The 18,188-nt window shown below is 45.3% G+C and overlaps 1 protein-coding gene across 1 annotated transcript in view; it reads right to left on the bottom strand.

The window, feature by feature from the left end:
- Positions 1-16,994, bottom strand: part of LOC138152459 (angiotensin-converting enzyme-like) — a 41,598-nt gene extending 24,604 nt beyond the window's left edge. Inside the window, exons 1-15 of the mRNA XM_069076257.1 lie at positions 16,161-16,994; positions 14,916-15,083; positions 14,701-14,794; positions 13,333-13,476; positions 11,213-11,404; positions 10,656-10,753; positions 9,554-9,726; positions 8,749-8,972; positions 8,013-8,157; positions 6,565-6,663; positions 6,159-6,281; positions 5,339-5,550; positions 4,469-4,605; positions 2,338-2,496; positions 2,058-2,145 (exon numbers count right to left, since the gene is read on the bottom strand). Coding sequence (XP_068932358.1) covers positions 2,058-2,145; positions 2,338-2,496; positions 4,469-4,605; positions 5,339-5,550; positions 6,159-6,281; positions 6,565-6,663; positions 8,013-8,157; positions 8,749-8,972; positions 9,554-9,726; positions 10,656-10,753; positions 11,213-11,404; positions 13,333-13,476; positions 14,701-14,794; positions 14,916-15,083; positions 16,161-16,418 — 2,314 coding nt within the window. The 5' untranslated portion in view covers positions 16,419-16,994. The remainder of the gene's footprint in view (positions 1-2,057; positions 2,146-2,337; positions 2,497-4,468; positions 4,606-5,338; positions 5,551-6,158; positions 6,282-6,564; positions 6,664-8,012; positions 8,158-8,748; positions 8,973-9,553; positions 9,727-10,655; positions 10,754-11,212; positions 11,405-13,332; positions 13,477-14,700; positions 14,795-14,915; positions 15,084-16,160) is intronic.
- Positions 16,995-18,188: the final 1,194 nt, after the last annotated feature.

The raw sequence follows: 18,188 nt of genomic DNA, 5'->3' as shown, positions 1-18,188 counted from the left end.
TGATTATAATAGCACCTACCTCCCAGGATTGTTGTGAGAGATATTTGTAAAGCACTTAGCACAGTGCCTGGCATACTGTAGATAAGAATAAACGCTTGTTTCCTTCCTTCCCTCCTCCTTTAAAAACATGTCTTTATTTTTGGAGGGGGGAAGGCAGGGCAATTGGGGTTAAGTGACTTGCCCAAGGTCACACAGCTAGTAAATGTGTCACGTGTCTGAGGCCGAATTTGAACTCAGGTCCTCCTGACTCCAGGGTTGGTGCTCTATTCACTGTGCCACCCAGCTGCCCCTTCCCTCCTACTTATGCCACATACCTTCTAGGGTTGTGGTAAGCAAAGTGTTTTGTAAACTTTAAAGTATAGGTCAGAGATGTGAGCTATTCTATTATACCAATAAGCCTTCCCCCATAGGACCCAGTTTCCATCCTTTGATCGTCTTACTCTTCCTTCTCTGGACCTTCTCCAGGTTTTTCCACATCTTTTTGATAGGGCAGATGGGATGAAATACTTAAAACAGGGCATGATTAATGACAAATGTGGCAGAATAACTGATTCATGATTTCTGGATGTTACCCTTTTTTTCATATATTTTATGTACACACACACACACACACACACACACACACACACACACACACACCTTTTCCCATTCAGGAACATACACAGTCACATGTCTAGCCTCATCCAGGGTAGGAGGGGAGAAAGAGGACTTTTTGTCTTTTGTGTTTGTGTTTTTATTTTCCTATTCCTATTCACTATTATTCTGATGGAGAAATTGGGCAATAAAGGCCACTATGGACAAGGATTGAACAGGGAGAATGTCTCCTCAAGTCTATCCTTCTATGGAAACTTCTTGGAAGAGGGACTGAATGGGTTTGCAATGAGAGGTGAATGAAAAAGTTCTTTTGGGCATATGGTATGCTAAGAAAGGAGCTAGGTAATGCAGTGGATAGGGTGCTGAGCCTAGAGGTACCGTAGTTCTGAGCTCAAATGTAGCCTCAGATACTAGCTGTGTGATTCCAGAAAAATCACTTGACCTCTATCTGCTTTAGTTTTCCCATCTGTAAAATGGGGATAACAGCACTTACCTTCTAATGTTGTGGTGATGATCAAATGAGACAATATTTGCAAAAGCACTTTGCAAGCCATAAAACATTATGTAAATGCTAACTGTTATTATTAAGAGGCCAATTACAAGAGTTGCTGAGGACTGGTATGCTTCTGCAAATCACATGGAAGCAGGGATAGAAGGAGAGTAAGGAAGAGCTATGAGCCACAGAGAGTAGAAGACATGTGTGAAAGCAAGAAGGAAGAAAGGAAGAGAGATGGGCTGAGCCAAATACAAACAAGATGTACTCTCTGCAGGAATAGCCAGTGAAGTCTTAATAGGAAACTCAATAGGCTAGTATATCTGAATACTGAGGGTGGGAATGAAGAAATGGTTTGGATCCAAGGCAAGGTGATGAATCATGGCAAAAGGTGAGGTGGACTCTGGCCTTGGTGATGTGGTCAGGAAAGGGACCAGGGATGCAAGATCTCAAGGGAGTGCTTTAGAGTTTACAAAACACTTTTCTCTTGACAGCTCAATGCAAGGGATCATTATCCCCATTTTACAGATGAGTTAGGTTCAAGTGACTTGCCTAAGGTCATCTAGCTCACAAGTATAAAAGCTGGCACTTGTGGGGCGGCCAGGTAGCACAGCAAGTAAGAGCACTGGCTCCAGTGTCAGGATGACCTGGAGATCGAATCCCGGGCTCAGACACTCAGCACCACAGCCAGAAATAACTGGCTGTGTAACCTTGAGCAAGTTACTTAACCCCGATTGCTTAAAAAAAAATAAAATAAAAGCTGGCACTCCAACCCAAGCCCAGCACACTTTCCAGTATACTAAACTAGGGGAGGAGATAGGAGTAATCTACAACCACATCAAACTTCAGGACCCAATGAATAAATAAAGTGAAGGGGCCTTATGGCTCTATCTCTACTGCAGCTAGCCTTACCTGTTCCTCCTCACCTCTTCCACCCCTGTTTCCTTAAGAAACACACATCCATATTTACCAGGCTCCAGGGGTAAGCAGGAACCACTTTGCTGGCACACTTTGGCTGTACTGTAAGCTGATTCCATCTTCAACAGTATCTTATTGTACTAGAAAAAACAGCAGGGGGGAGAATGGCATTAATTACCTAGGAAGTGGCAAAGTACTGCCTCTTCCTTTTTAAAGACCTTTAACCCTTTCTAGCTTTTATCTCTCTAGTCAACTCTTCCTCTTAATCTGTTGTTCTCTGTTGGGATTCTCTCAAACAAGGGGGGCCTCCTTATCCTCAGCCATAATCATACCTTATCCAAAACTGTAGGGGACAGGGCTGCCCGACCTAGATCTTGAAGCTTTTCCAGGATCCGTTTCACTGATGACTTCTGGAAATTGCTGGTGTCAAACCGGCGGGCAAGGGTGCCATATTGTAGCGTGTGAGAATCGGACTCCAGGCTCTTTTCCAACTAGAAGGGCGAAATCATAAGGGCTGGGTTATTCCGATGACCCAACCCACAAAAGGCAACAAAGTCTTAGGTCCTCCAATTCATTCCCACCTCTGGTCCCAACCTCTAGGTTAGGATAGGAAGGGGGAAGCAGGGAAGCCTGGATAGCAAACCAAAGGTGCTTAATTCAGCCGCATTGATTGTGCTAGTCTAGTTATAGTTCTGAAAGCAAACCCTAGAGCAGGGAACTGTGTTCTCCATACAGAGACCCCCAATCTGTTTCTTCCAATAAACAGGTCATCTTTCCTCTCAAGACCTATAGATGGAAACTTAGTGGGGAGGCTTAGGGTCAGCACCTGAAGGAACACACTGGCAAATTTGCTATCTTCATTTGTTTAAAGCTGATAGCACTGGGCAGAGTCTGGGAACTTAGGTATGAATCTTGATTCTGCTGCTCACTACCTTTGTGACCTTGGAACCTCTATGGAACTTAGTTTCCTTATCTATAAAAATGAGGGGGTTTGGCCTAGGTGACCTCTAAATTTCTTCTAGCTCTAAATAAGATTATATGAATAGTACTACACCTGTGAATTCACTGACATGGTAAGGAAACTCCCATCTTCCATGTAGGGTCAGCATATTCTCTGCAATTTATAATCTTAGAGCACTAGGAAATTAAATATCTTGTCCAGGATAACACAGTCAGCATGTATCAGAAGCATGTCCTGACCTTGGATTCCTCCTGGCTTTGAAGCTAAATCTTCATCCATAAGGCCTTACTACCTGTCCTAATTTAAAGAACTTGGAATTTCAGGTAACAACACAGAAATCACTTGAGGCAGAGCTGTAAGCAACTGTAAGGATTGCCTAGTCTAATCTAGTTCCAATCTCTAAAGGATGGATGTTCAGGATCTTGGGAATCATGTAGCAGTTTTGCATTTGGAATTGGACTAGAACCTGGAGGAGGAAAAGTGAAACCAAGAGAGAAATGACTTGCCCAAGATCACACAGGTAGCCTCTAGGGTGTGGCACATATTCTTTAATGGGCAAAATGCTAAAGAAAGTTAAGGGTCAACAGAGACAGAATTGGGGAGCCCAACTTTACAAGTGTAATTAACATCTGGCATGCTGGACTAAAATCTACCTCTACATAATCTAGGCTAGGAAAATAAACAGAAGGAAGGTCAAATTCAGAATATGTAACTTGCTTCAGAGTATTGGCAAACAAACCATTTCTATAGATTTCAAATTTGCTTGAATACCATTTAAATTTAGCTTGGTAGTATCATTTTCATACAAAAAATAATCAGCAGCATTTATATAGCACTTAAGTTTTGCAACATGAAAGTAATTTGTGTGTTAATTGCAAAGGATTTTTTACCTACAGATAGTCATCAGTGTGAGGCAGTAAGATCTGGGTTCAAGCCCTGCCCCTGACATTCACTGACTGTGTCATGTCACCTCTCAGCATTCTAGGCCAGTGAAATAGAAATGAATGTCATTAATACATACATAAGGATCCTGGGGACTCCATATTGATTTGTGAAGACTTTGTGGCTTGGGAGGATTTGATGAGGCATCCCTAAAGGCTTAAGTACTATCATCAAGAGAGGAACATAACTCATCCTGACTTAAATAAAACTGCATTTGGTTAAAAAAATCTGATTTAAAATTTTTATGAATTCTGGTTGTTCTTCCTCTACCGACCCTCTTTATGTAATGTTCTAGTATAGCTCTATTTATCCCTATTATGAAGGTGGGATAAGGATGAGGGCCCCAACTACTATACCTCTCTCCCCTACCAGACCAATCAGCTCCCCTTCCTGTTTCTTAGGCATTAAGGGTGAGACCAAAGACAGAAAAAGAAAGGGTGGGGGTAGGGAAAGACACCAAGAGGGAAGGAATGAGGCTTTTTCTTAGACAAATTCAAGAACAGAGAGGAGGCAGCCCCAGAGGTGGGGCTGATAGGAGAGAAGCCTGTGGGGGACTCTACCATAATCTTGCTATTTTCTTCAGTGATGTTTGTGTTGTAAGCCCAGCTGGCCTCTACGTATGCATTCATTATGACTTGCCCCAACTGATCATACTCCTCAAGGAACTTCTCAGCCTCTGCTTCATCAGTCAGCTTGTCTGTTCATGGGAGGAAAGAGAAGACATAAACCTGGCTCAAGGTAGCCCTCTTCTTTCCTCTCTGACCCAGATTCTTCTCCTCTCCCTACCTTATCCCCTTTCCCCCCTTTTCTCATCCCATTTCCTTTCCTCTTTGTCTCTAAAACCACAGTGCTTAGCACCAGTGCCTGGCATGCTAAACAAACAATAAATGCTTATTTGATTAATTGATTCCACTTTCCCACCCTTTCCCCCTTTGAGGCTAAGAATTCCCTCCCTTCTCCCTTCCCTTTTCTTCAAGCCTGACCTCCAATCAGACTTTGAGTTTTTTCCAAAGTGAGAAGCCATAAAATCTGCCCACAATAAAGGAGTGGGAGTGTTTCCTGAAGCACCCAACCTTGACCCATGATCCCCAGACCCAAGCAACCCAACATCCCAACCAATCAAAACATAGCTCATGGTTCAACCTCACAGAGGCTAGGCATTAAGAACTCAGAACCTATGCTTGGAAATCTAAAAGGATTTTTGAGCTTATGAAGTAGCTCCAACATATAAGAAGCTGATAAGGTATCTTCTGATCCCAGAGTTACTTGTGAAGGGCTCACAGAGTTGTCTGCAATGTGTGGGATGGGAAATCTCACACACATTCTGACTCTCTTAATGACAGGAATAACATAAGACTTTTGTTAGAAATGGAGTGAGCTCTGGCACCAGAAATTTGGGGTCTGGCTCTGTTTTCCCCTGCAGACATTACCGATGCCCTCTGGATAGCCGTCTGGCACTGGTGGACGCCACTCAAATTGAGGCCAGCCCAGCACCTCGCCATTGATCTGGTTCTGTTGCTGCAGCCAATTGGTGAGAGGCTTGAAGTATTCAAGAAGTGGTGATGCATCCATCGTCTCTGAGCCTGTCAGCTCCTTAAGTACCTCCTGCCAACTCCGAGAAGCACCTGCCTGCAACAACTCCCTACAATGGGTACAGGGGGCTTAGGAGAGATCTCCAACAATCCATCTGCCTTGTCTCTCAAATTGGGGTTCTCTATATTTCTGGTTGCTTCTGTGTAAGTCAGACCATGAGAACCATGGAAACCCATGGGCTCTTTAATTTAAAGAATGAAGAATACTGGAAATGGCAAGTTAACCATGTGCAATAGTAGCCACACAAACCAGGTAGTATAGGGGATAGAGTACTAGGTCTGGAGTCAGAAGACCTGAGTTCAAATCTGACCTTACAGTGTGACCCTGGGCAAGTCACAATTTCTGTTTGCCTCAGTTTCCTCAACTGTTAAATGTAATAACAGCGCCTACCTCACAGGGTTGTTATGAGAGTCCAGATGATGGTATTTGTAATAGGCTTAGCCCAGAGTAAGCACTATATAAATGTTCATTCTTTCCTTTCCTTTCCCCTACACTGCTTATGCCAGTCTAGTTACAGCTCTAATGATGGACTACAGGGCAGAGAGATGGGCTCCACCATATATAACAGTCTGCCATTCCTCTCTCCACTTGTAGAGAGTACTATGCTATCCACTTGATTCTCTTTCCTTCCATGATTTTTCCCCCCTCAAAGCCTACCTGAGTTTGGCACCAGCCTGTTGAGATTGGTAGATGTCACAGTAGTGCAAGGGCCCACTGTAGCCTGCCTCAGCACAGAGCGCTTTGTGGAACTGGAACTGAAGGATATAACTCACAAAATACCTGTGGGCATATTTCTTAGCATCATTGGAAGTGCCCAAGCTCTGCTTCCACTCCCTGTCTGTCACAGGCTAAGATGGCAGAGTTTGGGGGGAACTCAGGAGAATGGAAGAAGAACATGGATCTCTGCAACCCTCCTTTTCCCTTAAACTTTGGGCCCAGTCCCTAGACTCTGTAACCTCCTAGATCTTAGTCCTGAGGTGGGTTCACTGGGGATTCATTTGGCTAGAAAACAAGGTTGGGATAGGAGGGGTGAAGGGGAGAGGATGGAGCAAGACTGCTGTACCTGATATATGGTGTTACAGACGGGATGTGAAACTTTGCCCCAGCATCGAAGTGGGTTTCATTCCGGGCAATGGGAGGGCAGATGCCCTGGTATTTGGTTCTAGAAGAAAAAAAAAATGTGACTCATTACCCAAGAGCATAGGAGTTTAGGCATAGTTCTGGATACAAGCAGTTTGATTGGTGCAAGGCAGCTAGGTGGTACCATAGTGCATAGAGTTCGGGTCCTGTATCCAGGAAGATCCAATGTCAAATGTGACCTCAGATACTTACTAGCTGTGTGTCTGCTTCAGTTTCCTCAACTATACAAAATGATAATAATAGCCCTTCTCTCCGAGGGTTGTTATGAGGACCCAATGAGATATTTGTGAAGCTCTCTGCAAACTTCAAAGCACTCTATGATAAATGCTTTGCTGTTATTTATTATTATTGGGGCTATTTATTATTATTAGTTTGGCTTTTGTAGAGAAAAGACAAGGTGGCTGTGTTAATAACAGAAACAAACAGCCCTATGTCTAAAGTCAGGTGACATCTGAATGGGAATCTCAGCTCTAACACTTTATACTATGTGGTCAAGGACCGGTCATTTGAACTCCCTGAGCTATAGCTTCCTCATATGAATGGGGACACCGATGATAAGCTACCTACCTCACAGTGCTAATGTGAAGGAAGAAAGAGCTTTATAAACCTAAGTCACGAGATTTAGAGATGAAAAAGGTAACCTGGAGCAATCTTTCTATTATATAAATGAGTTGCTATCATGGAGGATGGGAGTCAGTCACGATCAACTGATTTTATTTTATTTTTTGGAGGGCAATCGGGGTTAAGTGACTTGCCCAAGGTCACACAGCTAGTTTTTGTGTTGTGTCTGAGGCCAGATTTGAACTCAGGTCCTTTTGACTCCAGGGCCAGTGCTCTTTTCACTGCACCATCTAGCCACCCCTGATCAACTGATTTTATATAGCGTGTTCCAGAAGTCTTAGTGCAGCTTTAAGCCTGAATAGCGTTCGCCTTTAAAGTCTGAAGCTTAAGCGACTTACAACGGCACTAAGCCTTTTGGGACAGCATGTAGAACTCTGCCAAGTGCTTTTCACAGGTATTTTCTTTGAACCATACAACAACCCTTTTAAGTTGGGCACTTCAGGAACTGTCATTTCCATTTTACAGATGAAGAAACTGAGACTCAGAGAGTCAGTAATTCATTTGCCCAGGGTCCCACAACTGAGTAGGAATTTTAATCCAGGCCTGGCTGATGTTCACATGCCCTAGTTGACATATTCTGCCAACAACACTGAAAAATTAAAGGTTTTCTGGTGAAGGGAGGACAGGGAGGAAGAGACATGGTAAGAGGTGACATTGGAAAGGCAGCAAGTGGGGCAAATTGGTGCCAGACTATCTTTGCCAGGGAGGAAACAAAGATAAGGGGCTCATTTTCCCTAGGTGTTTGCTTACCGAAGGTACCACCAATCATAGTTGTACTGAGATGGAGTTGTGAGCCCACTAAAGACCCTCCAACGCCACTGGTCCACCAGGTAGCCAAAGGGCAAGAAGGCAATCTTTTCTAGTGCCATCTTTAACAGGTAGTTGATATCACTTTCTGAAAGACAGTTGTAGGACTAGTGAGGGTGAGAAGGAAAAAAAGGACTGGATTTATCCTGGAAAGGTGGCTTCAGGGCAGGGAATAATTAAGAAAAGGTTCAGGAGAAGGAGAAGGAATTTGAGTTCAAAACCTAGGAAAAAAATGTAGAGAAAGGATCACAGCATTTACAGCTGGAAGGGGGGCATGTCAGGGACCATCAAATCTAATTGTTACATTTTAAAAGTGACAAAAGAAAGGACCAGAGAGATTAGGTGATTTGCCTGAAGTCACATAGGTGGTAAGTGGTAGAGCTGGTCTTCAGATTCCAAATTTAGTGTTCTTTTCTCCTGTGCCCCATTTAGGATACTCCATCTAACTCTAGCCCTACCTTGGGCTGTACTATATGATGACCACTGCCCTTCCCTCTCCCCATTCTCATGCCCAGCTCTCTGACATTTACTTTTTCTATCAGGGCCTCTGAAGCTGGTGATAGTATGAGAATAAAGGGGGCTGGGGTGGGAGGTAGGGTAGGGAGGAAAGGAAGAACAGCCATCAGGACTACGGATGAAGGGAGAGTGGAGATCTCTGGTCATCCCTCTTACCCCATACCATTGTCATTAGCAATACTGTCCAGCAGGCCAATTTTCTGTAGATGACCAGGTGTGGAGACAGATAGGGCTAACACATCCCCAATGGCCTCGTGGAAGCCAGGATTGGCACCCCTTCGCAGGGAAACAGGAAGATGTTTGTACTGAAGGTAATATTGCACATGGCCCATCTCATGATGTACAGTGGAAAGCTGGTCCATGGTCACTCTCGTGCACTGCTTAATTCTAGGGCAGGAGAAGGGAGATAAGGTGGGGTGGGCTAAGCAGAGAGAGGCCTAGTTAGAATGGAACTGTATAATAAAGCCAAGAAAGGAGGACCACACAAGCTACCAAGGAGAGGAGAATAAAGTACACAGTTCCTCTAGCCCAGGAGTTCTTAACCTGGGATGCATAGACCCTCAAAGACTCCATGGATATATTTTAAGAGGCTCATAAATTTTAAAAAATATCATTAACTATTTCAATATAATTGGTTTTCTTTGTAATTCTATGTCTTTTATTTTATGCATTTAAAAATATTATTCTGAGAAGGGTAATTCATTGACTTCACCAGATGACAATACCAGGTCAATGGCATAAAAAAGTAAAAAATTCTTGCCTTATTCCGAGTGGGAAGTAGTAAGAGCTGCATGCACTAATGGGTCCCAGGAACATATTAGGACTTCCCAGGGACTCCCTGAATATACACATCACCCTGGCTAATGGTAACCTCAGTAGGCTGGGAGTGGTTGGTGCATCTCTCTGGTGGATCTTTTTATTCCTCCCAAATGCCAAAGAATCCCTCCACCCTGTAGGATGAAGTGCACCTGAAATCTTTCCTATTGTAGAAATCCCAGGCAGAGGCGTGGCATACCACCTCTCGCCCGTCATCTGGCTTTTCCAGCATGGACTCAGCCCAGAATTCTGGAGGCATAGGCAATAGCCCCAGGGATGTGAAAAATTCTTCTGCAACCCGGAACATGTGTGTGACATTCCAGCCCTGGAGGTGGTAGGGGTGAGAGAATAGAAGGCAGGGGGTTAACTTCTAGCATTCTCAGGGTAGAAAGAGAAATCTGATCTCTCTCCATCCTTTTCTCTCATCTCACTTCATGACTCCTCAAATCCCAAAACAAAGCTGAATCTCCTCTAGCCAAGAGGCAGCCTAAAGAGTGTCCGTCATACCCTGATTGAAGCAGTGGACAGGGCAGGGCTCTCAGTTCTATGGTTTCCATTTATATCCCCCCTCTCCCTCCCAACCTTCCCCGGGATGGAAATATTTACTGGACAAAGAAACAGACAAGGGAGGGCAGCTAATATTTGTTAAAAGTAAGGGTTTTCAGGGCGGCCAGGTGGCACAGTGAGTAAGAGTGCCGGCCCCGGAGTCGGGAGACCCAGGATCGGTTCTTGCCTCAGATACTTGGCACCCATACAAAATAACTGGCCATGTAACCTTGAGCAAGTTACTTAACCCCAATTGCTCTTAAAAAAATAAATAAAAGTAAGGGTTTTCTTCCACCTTCAAAATTGGAGAATGGAGAAGAATGTGGGGGTGGCATGCTCACTGAGGAAAGAAGGCCACTAGCCTACAATCTCATGATTTACCAAGGCCAGAATCTTGCTCACATTATACTGAGAAGACATTTATTCCCTAGGTCTCCAGTTAAGGAAGGGCCTCACATCCCTTGTTTTCTTCTTTTTGTTCTTAATTAATCAACTCCCTTTCTCTGCCTTCATCCCTTATTCCCAGGTGTGTCCTTCTGCCCATTTCTGAGTTTACCCTTGCTTTACTCCCTGTCCCTGCTGCCCACCATGACCACAGAGCTTTCAATGGAAGTGCTCTCCTAGGCATTTCAGATCATTTAGTTTAGGAAGAACCAAACTGAATCAGCCAGAGGAAAAGCATCCTCTGTCTCTCAGAAGTATGCCTACCTTCTCCACCATGGTGCTGGTGACATCTAGGTTGGGCTTATTTGGGAAGGGAACTACCATGTCATAGATGTTTTCCCAACTCTGTGCCCACATGTTTCCTGCAGAAGCAAGCAGAGAAGATCCACAATCTTGCACCCAGTATCCACATTACCAAGGGCAGGCAAAACCACCTGTGACTAGCAAGTATCATGGCTGTCCAAATTAGGGGCATAGTAGAGAAATGGGTCCAACATGGCATATTGGGAATGGAGAAAGGAAGAGAACTCAGAGAATCCAGGGATTAATCTCACATTCCTCTGAATATCCTAAGATTCTCAGGCCTGGCAGGAGGCTAGTCTATGTTCAGGTGGAAAATACCAGTTACCTTTCTGAATAGAGCAGAGTCCTTTCATTGACACCTGGAGGATACTATCAGAAGGCCAAAGTCTACAGGACACCCACTATAACTGCTTTCCCTACCTCTGACATTTTGTCTATGTCATTCTATTCTCTCTCTCCCACCCAGAACTGCTCTAGTCATATTCCATGTGGAAGATGGGAAGGCAGTTGGTCCTTACCCAGTAGATGAGCAGGGATGGGACCCTGGAGATTGATGTACTTGTCCCCATAGCGGCGGTGCAAGGCACGGCGCACAAAGGCATGGAGATTCAGGTAGAGAGGTTCCAGCTGTTGGTATAGTTGCTCTAGATTGTCCATGAATGTAGATGAATCATACCAGGAACGCCAGTATGTCCCTGTGTCCTTGAAGCCTGCCAAGGAAATGCCACCAGTCCAAGGGTCTTCCTGCCTCTCTATTCCTATCCCCAGGTGATCATGAACAATTCCCATTAGAAGAAGCCTGCCCTTCACAGGAAGGGAAGCATGGGCCTTATGACTGTGTCACATATAACAAATTCACTTCCTGGGGCTCAAGGTGAGGGTAAAAAGGAGAAGAAGGAAAGAATCTGGCTCCAGGCTAGAAGCATGAGGATATGGAATCTAACCAGTCTAATTAGGATATGGCTGAACCAGATGTGAGATGAGTCACATCTTCTGCAGGCAGAAGGGAAGGTGTCTAACCCTAGCTAGTGATACTGGGATCTGTAGTTCTGGGAGGAAACAGCATCCTCCTTCTACTCTAGAAGAGTCTGAGAATCAATCACTGATTGAGCTGGATGGAGAGCAGAGTTTTTGGCTTCTATGTGAGAGAGTAGGGAGGGAAAAGGGAGAAAAAGAGCAAGGGAATAAGCATTTATATAGTGCCTACTATGTTCCAGGCACTGTGCTAAGTGCTATGCAGATATTTCATGTGAGGTAGACAATGATACAGACTTATAATGGCAGAGATGTAGAAGGGTGTTAATCAAGCCAGAGTGGCCAGCATCTTCCTCTATCAAGGGCAGACAGAAGTGACCAGAGCATGCAACCCACCTAATGATTAGTAAATCCAAGTCGTGGGTGAATTATCTTTTCCTTTTTCCTCATTTTTCCATGCTAAAGGACAGACACTTGAATTCAGAGCTTTCTGTCCTTTTAAAGTTATTTGCTGATTTAAATAATACTTTAAAGCAAATTTCCTCTCAATAAGGATGGGAATAGTTTTATTTGCTTCTGATTTCTGTTATGTCTGTAATTGTATACCCTGAGTGCAAATGAGAAGGATGCCAATGTCTAGGTTGAATACAAAGAAAATAAAGATCTACATCTTTGGCTAAACATTACAAGTTTCTTTGACTATGGACTATGTAGTAGTATGTTAGGATCTTATAATTATGATTTTATTAATAACTTTTGTTTTATAAGCTTCCTATAAAAGCAGGGGAATAGATCCCTATGGAAGAATATAGAGAGAGGATCATAGCATTTTAGGGCTGGGGAGGATCTTGGGCTAAAACCATTATTTCTTTGTAGGTAGGTCAAGTTATTTAAAATTATGGGTGCTTTAAAATGTAGTTGTCAAACTCAAATAGAATCTGAAACCATAGGTAAGGATCCTTGCAGCAGCACATTGACTTAGTTTTAAAAATGTAATGTTATCTATGTTTTACTGTATTTTTTACTTTGTTAAATATTTCCCTGAAACATTTTAATCTGAAACAGGGGCCTGTGTTTTGACTCCTCTGCTTTAGATAATCTCTAGTTTCAGATGTAAAGGGGAGGAGGGCGTGGTGACCAAAGGGGACTTTATATCCCTGAGCTGGTTCAGTGGGATGAGATAAGCATGTTCTGGAAAGATTCACTCCTCCTCTTTGTAGCTGGAAGGACAGAAAGCTTTTTTCACCCAAACTCTGCTAGTTACAAAGAAAAAATTTAACTTGAACAGGAAGTTGAGTGATTAATTCTCTAGGAATCACAGCACTCAAGAGTTTTCATTTTACCATCAGAATATGTATTATCTCATATTACCTAACTATTTCGCATGTATTTGTGTTGTATCCCTATCAATACTGTAAACTCCATGAGGCAGAGAATCTTATGTATCTTTGTCTCTGCCCCTCCTCTAGTGCCCAACCACCTCAGCGATAAGCCAAGGAAATGGCACTGATCCTAGTGGTAGAAGGCTGGGTGATGGTGGTGAGGAGACACAAGGTTATGTAACCAGAGGTTTAGGACTTTCTCTGATGGCTGAAGACAAGACTGAAAGAAGAGGAAAGACAGGAGAGGGGGTCCTAGGGAAAGATGGAAAGAACATACTCACCATCTGACTTATAGGCTTCATTGCTGAGAGTGACATAAGCTTCATATTCAGGTTTTAGAGGAACCCCTGCAGCATTGTGCCAGCCCTCCCAGGCAAACAGCAGCTTAGCATAGCTTCTCGATGAGGCCAGGATTTCTGTAAGGTCTGAAACACAGACAAATGGGGCGGTACAGGATGCTCCCATACAAGTGCTCAGGGCACCTCATCAGCCCTAACTTGGGTTACTGGGCTGACACCTAGCCCCCAGAGGCATTCACTACTGTTACTATCATATTCAGAATTTCCAACTACAAGTTGTGCTGTACTGGTGCTATACAAATCAGGCTACAATGACTTGGTCCCTATCCTTGAGAGAACTTATAGAAATGTAGAGAACATAGAGAAAGGCAGACAGACACAGACATACACATACACACTGCATGAAACAGACTTGAAGCCCACTGGAATCCCTCCAACACTTGGTATGTGACCCTGGAAAGGCTTTACCTCTTTGACCCTCAGTTTCCTCAGTTGCAAAGTGAGGATGAGAGGCTCTGTGGCTTGGTAGATAAGAGATCTGGCTTCAGAGTCAAGAAAACCTGTGTTCAAATCATGCCTCTGACACATACTATCATCTGTGCAAGCTTTGATCAATCAATTACCTTTCAGCAGGCAACTACAAGACCTAAACTGACAATCTGCATTGGCAAAAGTTTCTTCACGGACAGATACCTTTACAGCAATGAAATCACAGGTCAAGACAAAAAGAAAGTGGGGGAGGAACATTTTATTTGTATTCCCTACATTGGACTGTTGTGAAGAAAGTGCTGTGTAGCCTGCAAGGCTTGCTAAAAATGATTTATTGCTATTAATTCAGAAACAAGATAGCAAATATATAGCATGTAGGACACAGATGGGATGAATAACTATGGAGGTGGAAAGCAGTGGAAGGGAAAGGTTAATCAGGATCAGCTAACTGAATAAATCAAGAGGACAAATCTATAGGAATTATTCAAATGAGGGGGTTATAAGGGGTCCGGAGAGAGTGAAAACAAAGATGCATCCACTGTGATGGCCCTGAGAAAGAGCAGGAAAGAGGGGAAGGAACATTCAAAGGGGTGGGAGGATGGATGAATTAGTCTGCCTGTGGACTAATGGAGAAGGGTGAACTAGCTACTACCCCTGCCAATACCTCCCCTAGCCCATCACCCCAATGGGGGCACTTCTGATGTGCTGGTTTTATCTGTCTCCACCCTTTCAGAGCATACACACTACCCATTTACCCCTCGGTTCTCACACAGAGAAAGTAGCCCCATGGGAGCTGTCTTCCTGCTGGCTCTGCCAAGATGAGAGCTGAGGGGGAAGGGGTCCTCAGAGGGGAACAGGTACCTGGTTCCAGGGCCCAGCAGGTGGCAGTCTTGTTGGGAAAGCAGACCTTGGCTGAAGAATATATGCTGGTCATTTTGCTCAGCAAGGTATTGTACTGGCAAGGATAGGGGAAGGGAGGTGATAAGTCAAACTCCTTTCCCCCTCCCATCAGAAGGTAAATACCCATAAGCGCCCCCCCCCCCTTCTCTCAATCTTTACATTCTATTTACACTCACCTTCTGACGTCGTTCTATGGGCAGATTGGCTGGGCCCAGTATTCGAACAGAACCAATGATCCTGTGAAGCATAGGGTCAGTGAAGTTCTCCCAGATGGGGTCATACAACTGCTTGGCCTTCAAGCCCCATGCCTCAGTGAACTCCTGAGACAGTAGGTCCGCTTCCTCCTGTAGTGGATGGGAGGGTCAGGTGTGAAGGATTGAAGTAGAGGGTTGGATAGTGGGGAGTGGTAGAAGTTTATAGACAAATAAGCCATTAGTGGCCAACCTAGTTCAACTACCTAATTTCACAACTGAGGAAACTGGGAAAAGGGTGGGAAACAGGGTATGCAATGAAGACTTTCCTCCAAGTAGAAACTTAAATTTTCTTGGTCAATTATTCCAGGAGAGAAATGGATTAAGATATTCCTGGGCTTCTAGGTTTGAGCAGAAAGGACACCAATTTCTCTAGGCTGAGAAGGGTGGGGTCAAGGATCATAGATTGATCTGGAAGGGATCTTGGAGGCCATCTAGCCCAACACTCTTTTTTGCAGATAAGGAAACTGAGACCCAGCAAGTTAGAAGATTTGCTCTGTAGCCTTGGGGAGTTTATGTTCTAAAACCGACAACAGAGACATAGATAGAGATCATTTGAAACTAGGTCTTTTTGACACCAAACTCAACACTATCCACTTCTATCCACTACACAGAAGAGAGGAAAAGAGAATAGAGGGGGAGAGGGAGAGATGGAGTGAGAGACAGTCAGTGGGAAGGAGAACTAGAAGACCCCCTCCTCTCCCTGCCTTTCTCTTAGGGAAAAGCTGGGCAAACTCCGCTGGGCAAGGGGCAAGGGAGAAGGGGGGCAGGTAGTGCCCGTTGCCCTATTCTCTCTCAGGATACCTGGGCAACTACCTTGAGGTTCCCCCCCCCCCCCCCCCCGCCCCATCCATGCCTGCTTCTATCTGCTGGAGGCCGCTAACTTTCGGCCAAGGAGTGGAGGGCAGAGGGCCACTTTTAGGAGGTGTGAGCCGGCCGGATAGCGGTAGCAACCCAAAGACAGCCATCCGGGCTCATTGCCTGGAGCTCAGGTTTGGCTGAGTGTGTCACGGGTCAGACTCAACCTGGGGTCCTAGGGCAGGGATCTCCGGCCCACAGCAAGCACTACGTGCGGGTCAGCGATTGGTTGCTCTCCTCTCAGCCCCCCACTCCGGTCCCCCGAAAAAACCTCCCCACACTCCTCCACCGCCTGCCCTAAGCAACCCTCACCTGCCGCTGCGCGTTCTCTTGGGTGATGTTGACGTTGTAAGCCCAGCTGGCTGTGGTGCTCCGGTACAGGACGATCTCCGCTGTGGAGTTGTAGCTCTGGGCGAAGAGTCTCGCCCCGGCCTCATCTTTTGCAAAGTCCCCGGGTAGCAGCTCGTTGGGCAAGGCCTGGGCGGGCGGCAGATGCAGTCCAGTTAGCAGCAGAAGCAGGATGAGCTGCTGCAGGAGCGGCCCATGGCAGCCCCAGGCGGAGAAGACCATGGTCCGAGCTGCGCTGAGCCGCTTCGCTGCTTTGGGCGCGCACTGGGCTGCCACCTCTCGCCTCTTCAAGTTACTGGGTGGATTATAAAGCCAGCCACGGCTGCTCCCCAACACACCCCGATCTCTCTGTCCGGCTGCTCTTCCTACCCAGCTCCAAAGTTCCCCTCGGCCTTGGGTGGACTTGGGAAGAGGTGTAGAGGGCGGGATGAGGGGGCCCGGCAGACGCCTGACCCCTTTCCTGCCCCGCCCCACCCCTGGGCCTAGGGCAAGGAGGAAGAGAGGGAGGCAGGGATCAGGGGAGGGGCAGGGATCGCTAGGTGAGATTAAGATTTAGATTAGAAAGCAGCCCACAAAGACATCCTTCTTTGAGCCAGTTTGAATACCTATACTTCTCTATTCCAGGGGCAGAGTTAGCTGGATTTGGGGGTTGGGGAGTGGGAGGAATCTCTAAAGAGGAAGAGAAGCCACGTGCAGTGAGAGATACTGCGTGTCCTCCCCAAGCCTTCTTTCTCTCTTCTTGCACTAGTACTGTTGGATTCCAATAACCAGATCCTTCAAGGCCCAGCTTAGGTCCACTTTCCTCCAGGAAGCCTTCCTGGCACCCTCTCCGGACCCCAGCCATAGTAGTCTCTCTCGCTAGAGGGCTCTGACGAACTCTGGGAGTTCAGGGTTGGAGTTGCGTTGAGTATTAGAAGCACTTCAGTTGGGTTGAGTATTTTAGAAGCTGAGGTTGAGGAGGGAAGTGACTTTGCCAAGGTTATATAAGAAGTGGTTGTGGATTCTAGCCCAGATCTTCTTCCAATCCATTGTGCCGATCTTAATTTTATGTTCCTTTTATTTGTATATATTGTCTGTAGGGATGGGGTGAACAGGAAGCGTGGGGAGGAGGGTGGATCTGGACCTGTGATTCCTTTGAGGGAGACAACTCTCTGTGAAGAATTTTCCTCTCCCAATGCAGAACAGTAGCTGTTCTGCAATTTATAGACTGAGAGCTGCCTGGGATATCAAGAAATTAAGTGACTTGACCAGGCTCACACAGTCAGTACTAGGAGTGGAAGGATTTGACTTCCAGACTCCAAGGTTAGGCCGTCTGTCCACTACGCCAGGCTATTTCTGTCTTATGTTTACATGTTTCTATTTTCCAAACTAAAAATCAAGACACAGTCTAAGAAATGACATTCCTTTTATAAAGCCTCCTTATAAGCATCCTTTCTTCAAATGGAATCTCCACAAAGCTTCTACTCCCCAACCTCCCCCAGATAAACTCTTTAGAGGCAGGGACCCTGTGGTGTTTTATTTTTGTCTCTCTCTTCTCCCCTCCCCCCCCATCCCAATTAGCACCGTGCTTGCCAAGTAGTAAGTACTTAATGATTGTTGAATATTGGCCTCAATGCAGACTTTTGGGAAATGGTGGGGGAGTAATCTAGGCCCAACAGATCTTTTCTTCCCTCTGACTTCCCTTTTGCTTCCTGCCTCAAAGTTTCCTAGTCCTCTCTGGGAAGCAGGGAACTGTCCCCTAGAGACTGCACACTTAATGGTCCCCTCTTCTGCCCTACCTCCTGAAACCTTCCTAGTCGACTTGTTACAATTGAGGTTTAGGGATCAGGAAGCTGGGATTTGGCTTTAGGCATTTTAGGAGGGAAACCTCGGTAGTGATTGAGGTGGGCCACAAAGGCAAGAAGGACCAGGGCCCAACCTCGATGGGGAAAAGGAAAAATTCAGAGGGTTATTTCTGATACATTGTAAAGAAATATTTGAAAAAACAGCCAA

Source organism: Petaurus breviceps, unplaced genomic scaffold (genome assembly GCF_028583685.1).
Source record: "Petaurus breviceps papuanus isolate PSGF00001 unplaced genomic scaffold, PetGlider_PUasm1.0 90925, whole genome shotgun sequence".
Taxonomy (NCBI): Eukaryota; Metazoa; Chordata; class Mammalia; order Diprotodontia; family Petauridae; genus Petaurus; species Petaurus breviceps.
This window is presented reverse-complemented; position numbering and strand designations above follow the sequence as displayed.